The sequence below is a fragment of the Ceratocystis lukuohia genome (genome assembly GCF_044167205.1).
Source record: "Ceratocystis lukuohia strain C4212 chromosome Unknown Supercontig4_pilon, whole genome shotgun sequence".
Taxonomy (NCBI): Eukaryota; Fungi; Ascomycota; class Sordariomycetes; order Microascales; family Ceratocystidaceae; genus Ceratocystis; species Ceratocystis lukuohia.
Genome location: NW_027263523.1, coordinates 3,005,818 through 3,018,965, shown reverse-complemented (window position 1 = coordinate 3,018,965; position 13,148 = coordinate 3,005,818). Strand labels below are relative to the sequence as shown.

Here is a 13,148-nt window from a genome sequence, read left to right as displayed (position 1 = left end):
AGGAGGAATTATCAATCTCATGCTGTGCTTTGGGCTTTGGGCCCACTGGTAGTTACTACTACGGCTTATACCCCAAGTAGTAAAGCATATTACATATTATCATGTTAGGATATAATAGAATGAAGGACAGAGACTTGTAGCCCTTCAAGTTAGACCTAGACCAAGGTATCAAAGGAAACGGTCCAACTGAGGAAAGTTAAGTTAAAGCCAAAGAAAAAAAAAAATCTATCACAGAACCCCAAGATAATGCACAAAAACAGCGGTTCTGTCGCTCGCTGATATCCTTTTCCAATGCGAGACCTAGTACCAGTAGACTTTATATCTGAACGGACTACATCTGACTACTCCTCGACGAGCACTCGAGGGTGCCCAAAATAGGTGGCTGGAATCAAGGTATCTACGTTCGACCCGCAAACAATGTGACTTGAAAGGGGTGTAGTTTGGAATAGGGGCTGTCTGGCTTGCTACCCTTCTGCTCTCAGCTTCACTTTTCGGCTTTCCTCTTTCTCTCGTTGTTGCCAAGTTCTTTTTCGAATCTATGTTCCTCCAAAATAAACCTGTAGGTAGCCTCTTTCCGCGTCCTAGTGTTTCATGAAATCCGCATATATGCACCTCATAATTCTTACCTGAAGCTGTCGTTAAAATACTGCAGCAACAGCAGTCTGGTTACGTTAGAGCCTGAGACCATATTCCTAATTGTCTAGTCCTCGCGTACGTATTCTTTTGCCCTTCTTTCACACCATCGTTCTAAAATCTGGGCAAGCAGATACGGGTGGGTTGTCTAACGTACATGGGATGCTTTATTTTTGTATTTCTTTTTTACCATTGGTATTCCCTGTGCCTTGTTTTTGGAACAATAATATTCATGCTGACATATAGCTCACTGTAAATAATTATGCTTTGGGCCTTTGTGTGTCAAGGCTACATTCACAAAGCAATTTGAGATTGCATAATGTCTCCTTGCAGATTCAATGTTTGTATGATACGAGATAACTAGCTTCTTGACTCAGATTCTATAGCAATGCCGCTGACTACGTACTCCTTTTTTCACATCCTTTTTTACTGTCATTTATTTACGACCTTTAGGTCCTGTGGGTTAGAGTCTCATAAATTGCTTCTTGAGATGATCCAAATTTCATGTCCTGCATGTTTACCCTGTGTATTCGTGTATGCTGTTGATAAGTAGAGCTCCCTGTTTGTTCTAGCTGCGCCTGTCAGATCAAGACTCGCCCCTGACTAGAGCTTTTGCTGCAAGCCAGGCTAAAGCCAGTTTGTTTACACTAATGTTTAGCCATGTCTCAGACATAATGCGCAGACCCTGAGCTTCCCGAGTTGACCCTTACTGCGATCACCGTTGACCGGCTGACAGCTCATATCCGAATTGACGTGTAGCAGCACAGCAGAATAATGGCAACTTAGTGGTTTTGTTCCTGTTGCAGTGGCTGCACTAATTGAAATTGACCACCAACGCTGGGACACGTGTCAGAGGCCGCACCGCATTATAGGGCCAGGGATAAACAAAATGGGCTGTGCTGGCTGGTTGATTTATGCCATCCAAGCCAATATCATGTGTAACCGAATCCTTTAAGAACGAGCGGACAAGTGGGGAACTAGTTGCACAAGACAAACTTCGCGCCAGAAGGGTTGGTTAGGGTTCGAACAATATGTGGCCCCTCATGTGACCCCACTAAGCAAGATTCTCTTGTCAAGCTTCATCATATCGACATCATCAAGTCCCCACTACAGCATTGCAGAGACAACAAAAGCAGTGCGCATCTTAGGTCATAAACCATCAGTCCAGAAAAAAAGTAAAAGCGTTTGTGACTCGAGGCGTAAAAGTTCAAACTGTAAGCAACACACAATAAGCATTGAGAAAGGCTAGATGAATCTGACTCGCATCATAGACCCCACCCTCCTATCCCTCAACAAAAGGACGAACATTTTGACCAGTCGACTTTCCTGAACACTTCACTAAACGCTTTCCCCGCTACTCTTTTAAAATGGACGCCGAAATCAGGAGCATCATCCCTAACATCGACCCAATCCTCTCCGAGTACTCGGCTGGCTATCTCACCCATGCTTCCACGTCTACTGTCGACGAGGAAAGCAATGCTGCCGCGCCTATTGTTGAAGCCGCCGAAACAATCACTGAGCTGCTTCTTTCAGCCTCCGGGGCGCCTAGCAAAGACCAAGAAGAGAAGATTCGCGCTTTAGTAAGCAAATGGGCGACAAAGTACAGCGAAATCTACGGATCCGAGGACCACGGCTCCTCGGCTGCCATTAGGCGTTTGGACCAGGCTTTCCAAGTTAGCGCTCAGCGCAATATGTCGTCTACTCTAGCTGTTTCAACTGGTGCGGTGGATCTGGAGTCCGCCAACTCCCGCAAGGTCGAGTCCAAGGTTGACAAGAAGAAGCTGGAGAAGGCCGAGCGCAAGATTGCGGCCAAGCAACAGAAGAAGGAGTTTAAGACGGTTGAGTACGAGGCTTCCCGATTGCTCAACCAGACCGAGTCGGCCCAGTCGTACGAAGAGTTCTACATGGCCGTCAACCCGCTGCAGCTTGGTGGCTCGGGCGGCAACAAGACCAAAGACATTAAGATTGATAGCATTGACGTGTCTATTGGTGGTCAGCGTATCCTGACTGATACCAACTTCACTCTGGCGTACGGCCACCGCTACGGTCTGGTTGGTAACAACGGTGTGGGTAAATCCACTTTACTTCGGGCCCTATCTCGTCGTGAGCTGCCCATTCCTACACACATTTCAATTCTTCACGTTGAGCAGGAGCTCACTGGAGATGACACGCCAGCTATCCAGGCTGTGTTGGATGCCGATGTGTGGCGCAAAATGCTGCTTTTGGAGCAGGGTGTAAGTAATCTCAGACCTGGATTCTTTGGAGCTTGGTTTCCCTTTTGCCTCATATTTTACTTGTCGTCTCTATCATGGGCTATATATTATAATACTAACCCAGGCCTTCCTTCTTTTTATCCGTTTAGGAACTTACCGAAAAATTGGCGGACCTCGAGTCCAAACGTGCCAATATGGCCGATACCTCTGCTGATGCGGCCAGGCTCGATCGCGAGCGTGAGGTCCTCGATACTCGTCTAGGAGACGTACAGGGCAAGCTTGCTGAGATGGAGTCGGACAAGGCTGAGTCCCGGGCTGCCAGCATCCTAGCCGGTCTTGGTTTCTCTGCTGAGAGACAACAATTTGCTACAAAGACGTTTTCCGGTGGTTGGCGTATGCGTCTAGCTCTTGCACGAGCCCTGTTCTGCGAGCCTGACCTGCTGCTTCTTGATGAGCCGTCTAACATGTTGGATGTGCCGTCAATCACCTTCCTATCAAATTACCTCCAAAACTACCCCAGCACACTGCTCGTGGTCTCTCACGACAGAGCCTTCCTCAACGAGGTGGCCACGGACATTATCCACCAGCACTCAGAAAGGCTCGATTACTACCGATCAGCTAATTTCGAGAGCTTCTATGCCACGCGGGAAGAACGCAAGAAGCAGGCCAAGAAAGAGTATGAGAAGCAGATGGGCGAGCGGGCCCATCTCCAGGCATTCATTGACAAGTTCCGGTACAATGCAGCCAAGTCATCAGAGGCACAATCGCGTATCAAGAAGCTTGAGAGAATGCCAGTGCTAGAGCCCCCTGAGGCCGAGTACAGCGTCAAGTTCAAGTTCCCCGAGGTAGAGAAGATGACGCCTCCGATCATCCAAATGACGGATGTTACATTTGGCTACTCACCCGAAAAGACGTTGCTACGCAACGTCGATCTAGACGTGCAACTAGACTCACGCATTGGCATCGTGGGGCCCAACGGCGCGGGTAAGACGACGGTGCTTAAGCTGCTAATTGGCAAGCTGACGCCCACAAGTGGTCTGATTTCTCAAAACCCCCGACTTCGCGTGGGCTACTTTGCGCAGCACCACGTCGACGCGCTAGACTTAGATATGAGCGCAGTGTCGTTCATGGCCAAAATGTACCATGGCCGCACCGATGAGGAGTACCGTCGTCAGTTGGGTGCCTTTGGTATCACAGGCACGACAGGCCTGCAAAAGATGGGCGTACTCTCGGGTGGTCAGAAGTCGCGTGTAGCGTTTGCCTGTCTGGCATTGACAAATCCACACATTCTAGTACTAGACGAACCGTCTAACCATCTAGATATTGAGGCTATGGATGCGTTATCAGAGGCGTTGCAGAAGTTTGAGGGCGGTGTGCTCATGGTTTCTCACGATGTCACGATGCTGCAAACAGTGTGCACGTCCCTGTGGGTTTGTGACAACGGAACAGTGGAGAAGTTTGATGGCGATGTGCAAATGTACAAGAAACGCATCACCGCACAGGCTGATGCGGCTGGTGTGGTGCAGGCGCATTAGGGAGAGAGAAGAGGGGCAAGGGAGTACTACTAATAATATTAGAGCCTAACCCTTATTTGTGTTTGTCATGCGATCGCCGTGAATCCCCTCGTTCTAAAAGGGCCTCTTTCACTTATCTATCCATTCATTACTCCTTACCAAGACAGTCTGTAATTTAAGAACTGCCACAAGCTAAACGAATTAGTCGGGCTAAAGCGAAGCTTGTATTGAAAGTAGGATGAAAATGTGAGCGAGACAAGAGAGGATTGCCTAACCCTAGGCCGCTAAATGCTGTTGCATTTCGTTCATCCCAAGTTGGCTGTCCTGATATATTTACCCAGGGAAGAGCCGACTAAGAAGTTGTTTGTTTTGTTTGGGTGCGTGGCCGAGCACTTGTCACTTGTCACCGCTTCTGTGCAAGTACAAGAAGTACTAGTAGTAATGCTGTGTAGGTATGCAGTTGTCAACAGTAGCCAGGGGGAGGCAGTAACCGTTTTCTCGCCTTGTTGTTGTCTTGTTGACATAGACAAGAGGGAGAAAAGCAGGAGTGTTCTGTTGCCTTTGTTGTTGTGGCCCGCTGACGAATGGGGCATTTTAGGAAGGAGGAGGAAAATGGGGTTTGATAGGCTGGAAGCAAGAGAGGCCCCACAGCGCGAAGGCTCCTCCTCTTCTGGGACAAGAACAAATCAGCAACGGTAATTAGAGCATTATTGATCTGCCAATGGTAGCTGTAGTTTAGGGTTTTTTCCTGCAGTGGGCTAGATACCCACTGAACTGGCGCTATAGCTTGTTTTCTTTGTTCCTTGTTAACCTACAACCATTACGGGAACAAAAACAATGTGTCGGGCAAATTTAGACAGCGAAACGAACAGAAACACAAAGTATAAGTTGAATCAATGCCTATAATGCAAATCGGTGCTGGCTGTTTCTTTCCCCTTTTTGGGCTTTGTTTTTTAACACCAGGCTCGAAGTTGTGCGAAAATCAAAAGTGGGGCAATTGGCCTGGCCACGTTGATGGGAAAAAAGAGGGCTTGAGGTTCAAGGAGGGGAAAGAAGAAGGCGGAGGGCGGATGGGGCTACAGGGGGGCGCTGAAATTGAGGGGTGGAAAAGAGACGAAGGTGCTGAAATGCGGGAGAGAACCCACTAAAGTCGAAGCCTACGGTGAACAATGTACTAGGCTTACAGCGTGGCAATAGGGGAAAGGGGATGTGAGCCCAAGTGAGACCTTAGGCCGGTGAAAGGAGAGACATTCCCTCTCCCCCCCCGTACAACATTGAGCCTATCCTGCTGGCGATTCCATGGCGGTGAAAGCAAGGCTTTTCCAGCAGCCCAGAAGGAAGAAGAGAAAGGAAAGGAAAAAGGAACCAAAGCTCGAACAATCTCGCGTCCGGCCCAGCTCAAATAAATGAGGACAAAATGATCGCTGCTCTTGACTGTTTCTGGCTCCGCGGGCTGCGATTGCTGATTGGCTGGCACGAGGGGGGGGTAGGCAAGATTGCAAGATTGTTGGGCTGGGTCACTTTCTTGTTCTTTCGAAGGGGGCATCATGGGAACGACATGTACACCGTGGAAATCAGCAGTTGAAGAGGAGATCACGATGGGGGCAGAGCTTCGCAAGAAGCTTGGGAGCACATGTAAGGCAGGCCTAGAGAAATAAACAGACTGCCAGTATCTATTTTTCCCTTTTCCTCTCTCTCATTGGGGTTCCCGCGAAAGGCTTCCCTTCTTTGTTGTCGTCTTAATCTCTGTTGTTTCCCCTAACCTTGACCTTGTATCTCTCTTGTGATTTTTAATTAATTAATTAATTCTTTTTTTTACCCCTTGGTACTTCCCTACTTGCTAACTTCCTTCGCACCTGGCTTGGACCTGACCTTGGCCTTGTCCTCCCTCGCTCGCCCTTTGAAAGCTCTCCACGTCTTCTTTTCTTCTCCTTTCCTTTCCTTTTCTTCACCTCCTCCGGCTTTGACTTTTGCTTTTTATTTTTCTTGACTTCCTCTTTCTTTTTTTCCTGCTTTTCTTCTTTTTTGTTAGGCCCATCCCCATATTAAGTCAGATAATCAGTCCACCATGCGCGAGATCGTAAGTCTCTTTGTTCCAATTCAATCCACCTGTCATCGTTGTGTGCATTGTCCTCTGCCATCGCCATCCGCTGTTTCGAATCAATCGCCATCGGTTATGCCTATAACTTCGCTCATGTCGATATGTCGGCCCGCACGCCAATTACGCTGAGTCGATGGGGCCAATTGGTGCCATCACCGTCTCGCAATTCTTCGCTTGGTTGTCTGCGTGCTCATCGAAAGGCGGGCGTCTTGCTTTGCTACGCTGTCCAAAATACCAAAGCTATCCATGAGCCTCGCCCACCCTCCAGTACCCCGCGACCGTCATCAATACATCAACCCACCACTGCAGCACTACGATCGGCTTGGTTTCATGCATAACGACAACAATAATTATCGCCATTGTATCATCAATGTCATTCATTGTTTTCCTGATAGCTAACGTTTTTTTTTTTTTTTTTTTCTGTTTATAGGTCCACCTTCAGACCGGCCAGTGCGTAAGTAAACCCCATCACTCTCGATCACGACGAACCGGTGTCGTGTATCAATTAGTCCGACTCTATATTCAGATGGGTTGGCCTGTTCAAGAACTGAGCTAACGTGTTCTTCTCAACAGGGTAACCAGATTGGTGCCGCCTTTTGGTGCGTTGGCCTATACAACTCCGCTTCTGTGTGCATGTTCTGCTTTGTCGGCTACAACCCTGGCCTGATGCTTTTTTTTTTCTAGCTAGTCGCCGTCAGCAGAACATGCAGCATCAATAGCACGCCTACCGTCCCATGATTGGACTCAGAAGCTAACATGCTACCAACAGGCAAACTATCTCTGGCGAGCACGGCCTTGACAGCAACGGCGTGTATGTTTTTATCTTCCTCATCAAACCTAATGCTCACAGTCTGGCAAGATGGTCTATCCCTTAAATTGGCCTGCAAGGTATCAGCTTTTTTACAGCTAATATCCTGTTGACCTACTTGCCATGGCCCCTGAATATCATTGGTCATCCCATCTGATACCCCCTGTAATGTACTGACTCTTTTTTTTTCTCGCAATGACAGGTACAACGGTACTTCAGAGCTTCAGCTGGAGCGCATGAACGTCTACTTCAACGAGGTACGTTTCTTCCTACCCTCCCCCGATTGCACCATCCTTCAGCCGTCAATAAATAGCATGAGCAGTATTGCTTTGGACTGGGTGAAGCGTTGCAAAAGAGTGTCTGGGCCTTGCATATTTCCTTGAATACATGGCCCAGCTCCGCCTGCTTCCACTCCATGCTGCTTCGTCAGCCCCCTTGTTTTTTTTCCCCATCACTAACCTCTTTTTTTTTTTTTTGCCATTTAATACAGGCTTCCGGTAACAAGTATGTCCCCCGCGCCGTCCTTGTCGATTTGGAGCCCGGCACCATGGACGCTGTTCGTGCCGGTCCTTTTGGTCAGCTGTTCCGCCCCGACAACTTTATCTTTGGTCAGTCCGGTGCCGGCAACAACTGGGCCAAGGGCCACTACACCGAAGGTGCTGAGCTTGTCGACCAGGTTCTTGACGTCGTTCGTCGCGAGGCCGAGGGCTGTGACAGTCTCCAGGGTTTCCAGATCACCCACTCCCTGGGTGGTGGTACCGGTGCCGGTATGGGTACTCTGCTGATCTCCAAGATTCGCGAGGAGTTCCCCGATCGCATGATGGCCACTTTTTCTGTCGTCCCCTCACCCAAGGTTTCCGACACCGTTGTCGAGCCCTACAACGCCACCCTGTCGGTCCACCAGCTTGTTGAAAACTCGGACGAGACCTTCTGCATTGATAACGAGGCCCTGTACGATATCTGCATGCGTACCCTGAAGCTGTCTAACCCCTCGTACGGCGATCTGAACCACCTGGTCTCCGCTGTTATGTCTGGTGTCACTACCTGCCTGCGTTTCCCTGGCCAGCTGAACTCTGACCTCCGCAAACTGGCTGTCAACATGGTTCCTTTCCCCCGTCTGCACTTCTTCATGGTTGGCTTTGCTCCCCTGACTAGCCGCGGCGCTCACTCTTTCCGTGCTGTGAGCGTCCCTGAGCTTACCCAGCAGATGTTCGACCCCAAGAACATGATGGCTGCTTCCGACTTCCGCAACGGCCGTTACCTGACTTGCTCTGCCATCTTGTACGTATACCCCTTGAAAAGATTAGCCCATTGTTGTTTTCTTCGTACATGTGCCTCTCTCTGTTGCTCATGCAACTATGCTTTCTATGACCATTTGCTAACCCTTTTTTCTTCCCCTCTCTACTTTACAGCCGTGGTAAGGTTGCCATGAAGGAGGTCGAAGACCAGATGCGCAACGTCCAGAACAAGAACTCGTCCTACTTTGTCGAGTGGATCCCCAACAACGTGCAGACCGCTCTGTGCTCTATTCCCCCCCGTGGCCTCAAGATGTCATCGACCTTTGTTGGTAACTCGACGGCCATCCAGGAGTTGTTCAAGCGCATTGGCGAGCAGTTCACTGCCATGTTCCGTCGCAAGGCTTTCTTGCATTGGTACACTGGTGAGGGTATGGACGAGATGGAGTTCACGGAGGCCGAGTCCAACATGAACGATCTCGTCTCCGAGTACCAGCAGTACCAGGATGCTGGTATTGATGAGGAGGAGGAGGAGTACGAGGAGGAGGCTCCCCTTGAGGAGGACGTTTAAATTAATTACGCCGCCAACATTGTTACCTACTGCTGAGTGCTGGTGCTGAGCTGCCTTATTTTCTTTAGTCTCTTGGATGACCTTACTTGCCCCTCTTATTTTTCTTCACGTCTCTCCATCCCCAATATCCTCTTCTCGCGTCACTTGTCTTTGCTCATACCATAATCCTTTTTTTCTCTCCATACTTCATTCTTTCTATGTGGTGCGACATTTTGCGTTGTGTTTTTTTTTCAGTCTCTATTCCTCTATGTTTATTCAGGAGAACTGTTACATGACGGATAAAAAGGCGGGTGATTTAGATATCTTCTGCGGCTCTCGGTAGTATGTCTCCCTTTTCTATTCTTGCTTGACCGTCTCTTTTTGGTGTTTCGTTGCTTGTGACGGCCCTCCTTTTATTTGTGGACTGTTATTGAGATGCTTCTACTAGTGCATGCCCTTCTCATTGCCTATACTTTGTCAACTCGACTACGGCTCTTCTACTACCTCTTTTTTTAGTCTCCCTTTCGTATTATTAATTCGAGTCACTGTATTTAGTCTGATTTATGCTTTCAAAAGGCGCTGTCTTTGTTTTCAGTATCACTCGTGGCCTGATTCCTGTACTGAATAGTGAGATGAAATGAATGATGCACGGGCGCTCTGGTAGTGCGGAGAAGTTTGATGCAAGCGGATGTAGACGCAGTTGATTTGGCATAGCTCTGGCCTTAAGGCGATGGCTGGCGTTGAATCAGCTGTTAGGCAGGAGTCACGTGCGTACACATGTCACGCTACACAAAATACTACTTCACATCACCGCAACCACCTCAGATGTTGGCATTGTAACGATTAAATTTTTAACAAAACTAGGCGTTTATCTTGGATAGCGATTCACACATTTCCCTTTTGCACAAGCTACCAGACCCCATAATACTACTCCATTCTCTTCCTACTGTTGATCCTTAAGCATCCTATCGTGGGTACTCGGTGAGCATCATCGAAATATCATAGCATCATCATGTATTGCGTCTTTTCTAACTTCATGGTATTATGACCTAGAAACATCGTCGTCTTTGAAATGAATGTACCAGCCCGAAGTTTTGCCTACCACCATGTCGCCAATATCCAATCGTTCGAAGAGTTGTGTCAACATACGAAATGGCACAAAGATGTCTTGCCTCCCCCATACCTGAAATCCGCAACCCCGGAAAATATTCAAGACCGCATCCGAATAGCATCCAAGTGCATGGTGGGAGCAACCATGGAACAATATTTTGATCTTAAACTTATGTTCGAAAAAATAAAGGATCATAGAAACTACGTCAATCTTGACAACTTCAACATCTACCTTGCCCTAGAAGGATCATATAGCACGTGGTGCAATGTTGGTGCTCTTCCCAAAGCGTCCGTTTTTCATGAAGTCGAGAAAGTCTGCTCTCATATTGATGAATACTCCTCTTCATCTCTCTACAAATCGAGACCTTGGTCGCTGCTGCATCTGTATAGACCATGGGGATTCAAGAAGATGGAACTAGCTCATCCAGGATTTGAACACACAAGCACCATTCTTTGCAGAAAGCTTGAACTCTACCACGATCAATTCCACGATGATAGAAATGAGTTCCTCTATCCATACACGACAGTTGTTGCATCTTTGGGCATGGGCAAAACATTCGCCGTTTCGCAACTTGCCGTTAAACATAGCAAATATGTGCTTTATATGAACTTGTCCAAAGAGAAAGATTCATATCCAAACATGTCGTGCTTTTCTGACCAATTTGTTGGAAATGATGCCAAGACTGAAGCCTGGATTTGGGGCATCAAAGGTCTTATTCATCTGGCTAGGGCGGCTCGCGCATCTGGAGTCAGCCCTGAGGCCTTTTTCCGTATCCAAACAGATGAAGACTATACCCCGCAACAGCTGGCAATCCGTAAAATCATTGTTGACATCGTTGAGAGTGAAAAGCACCAAGACCAAGATTACTGGGACACGATCGATCGTCGTTGCTACGATGTCATCAAAGAAGTCAAGGCTATCCTGCCTCCCCCTCTTCAGTCACAGCCGGCGCCGGGCGATTTTCCAAAGCTCCAATTTGTTGTCTGTATCGACGGAGCAAGCAGTATTCTAGAGGATTACAAAGGTCCAAAACACGAATCGAATTTCAATTGCCTTCAAAATTCCCTACGGGTGCTCTCTGAAAATGAGAAGGCCTTTTTTGCTGTCCTGGTCGATAGGTCGGCCGCAATAATGGACCTATCTCCTGCCATCTATCAAGACCTAAATCAGAGAACCCCAAATGATAAGCAACTGTCCAAACGTTTTTTCCCGCCCTTTGTTCAGTTCTTCACGAAAAACCTCGTTGGCCCATACAACGCGACCAAACCCGACAGTGCCATGTCGTCAGAGGAAAATATCATGGCGCTTGGCCGACCTTTATTAGGAACGCGGCTTTTTTGGGGTGGCTCCTTTCAAGACGCTGAGGAGATTGTCCCTTGCAATATTAGTAAGGTGACTAAGGTAGTCCCTGATGAGCTAGAGGTTAGGCCTGGCAATTCGGAGAAGCAGGTCAAACAGATTGCGCTGCTGTCTTACAGGATCAACTTCAGCATCTGCGATCCTGTTCTTGCGAAGGAACTTTTGCATCGTTGGATGTATAATCTAATCGATGTTTCAGAGGACCGCGAGCATCTTTTGGTGGCACCGCCTAGCGAGCCTATTCTCGCTACTATATCACGCAAGCACGGGATGGGCGAAATAAATGTCGACTTTCTGGCCGCCCTTGAAGTACTCAAAGACTTGCTCTACTGGCGAATTGTGGCCATCGAAAATGGGGCCGAGTTCGTTGCAGGAGTGGTTAGCCTCATTGGGTGCGATGCTGCTAAGTCTAAAGACAACAAGAACGAGTATTTAAGTCCTGCTCGTGTTCTTGACTTTCTCGGATGTTTGATGCCCCTGTGCGTGACGTCAGAGCTCATGGAAATCTTACAACAGAAGTCACCACTGGCCAGGATGATCTCTTCTGGGAGCATGTCTTTCAACCGAATCTTTAGGCGAGTGACCCTGCCTTCAATACCCGATGTTGAAAAGATGTACAAAGCCTGCGCAGCCTGTTTCCTCCCAGCCAACTTCATTGGAAGAGACATACTAATCCCGGCTTGGGTTCCTGCTACTGAAAATGTGGCCGGCCATGTTGGCTGCATTCTTATGCAGGTCAAAGATGATGACCGTGATAGTGGCCTCGAAGCTTGGCAAAGGCTGACCTATGATCGTATCCGTGATGTAAAGGCCCAGCTCGGATTTGGCGACAATGTGCCAGTTATCAGTTTGGTGGTGTATCTGGAAGCGTATGAAGGCAAAGACCCTTCTAGAGCAAAGGTTATAGAGTTCCCTAAGGGGTATCACAGGCAGCATAACAGCATTGCTATATCTCTCAGCTTAAACTCGCTTGTCCATTACATATTGGGGAATAATCAGGATATAGAGAATTTCTTTTTGGATAATCCCCAGAGATTTGTGGGAATTTTGCAGAGCCTTGCGTCTCCCTATCTGGCGAGGCGTAATTCTGGCGCTAGATACTATGGATAGAGTTTGTTTTCTCATCCCGGGGCGGCCTTGATACGTTCTGATGGGGCCTGTGGGGTGCTGGGCATGTGAGGAGAGACCGAACTAACAGGCTTCGCTGCATGGGCAACCCATTGATTCCCTTCTCTATGCCTGCGTACTAGTCTTGATACTGAGTTTATGTGCAGCTCAGTGTTGCCTCCTTGAAAGATATGAGTGAAAGAAAAATAGGTAGTGTAACATCAGATCTTATGTTTGGGAAACATACCTTGAAGCTCACGAAACATATCACTTTATCCTTGTTGTATTGGGTAACTGGGCAATGGCAAAATGGTGGTATTTGGTGACATCATCCCAAACTAACCCTGTTCTATGTTGCTCCTTGGCTGCTGTGCCGTTATAAGGCACTTGGTTCGTTGTGAGGGGGATCTCGCAGCTCACAGACTCGGGCGATTCGTCAGTGAAGTCATGTTTCGTGGCCGGGGAAGCGCAAACCCCAGGTTTCACGGCCTGTTATAACAGCCAATGATCGAATAGA

General features: G+C 48.1%; 2 protein-coding genes across 2 annotated transcripts; both read left to right on the top strand.

The window, feature by feature from the left end:
• Positions 1 to 2,000: 2,000 nt before the first annotated feature.
• Positions 2,001 to 4,381, top strand: HOO65_040702 (putative ABC transporter ATP-binding protein C29A3.09c; the record flags this gene model as incomplete). Its single annotated transcript, XM_071002623.1, has 2 exons — positions 2,001 to 2,867; positions 2,996 to 4,381. 2 exons carry the CDS (start codon positions 2,001 to 2,003, stop codon positions 4,379 to 4,381), a joined length of 2,253 nt encoding a protein of 750 aa, XP_070859545.1.
• A 5,928-nt stretch (positions 4,382 to 10,309) lies between these two features.
• On the top strand, positions 10,310 to 12,634 carry HOO65_040701 (uncharacterized protein; the record flags this gene model as incomplete). The annotated part of the gene is made up of 1 exon (XM_071000713.1): positions 10,310 to 12,634. The coding sequence occupies one exon, from the start codon at positions 10,310 to 10,312 to the stop codon at positions 12,632 to 12,634; it is 2,325 nt and encodes a 774-aa protein (XP_070859544.1).
• Between the last annotated feature and the right edge of the window lie 514 nt (positions 12,635 to 13,148).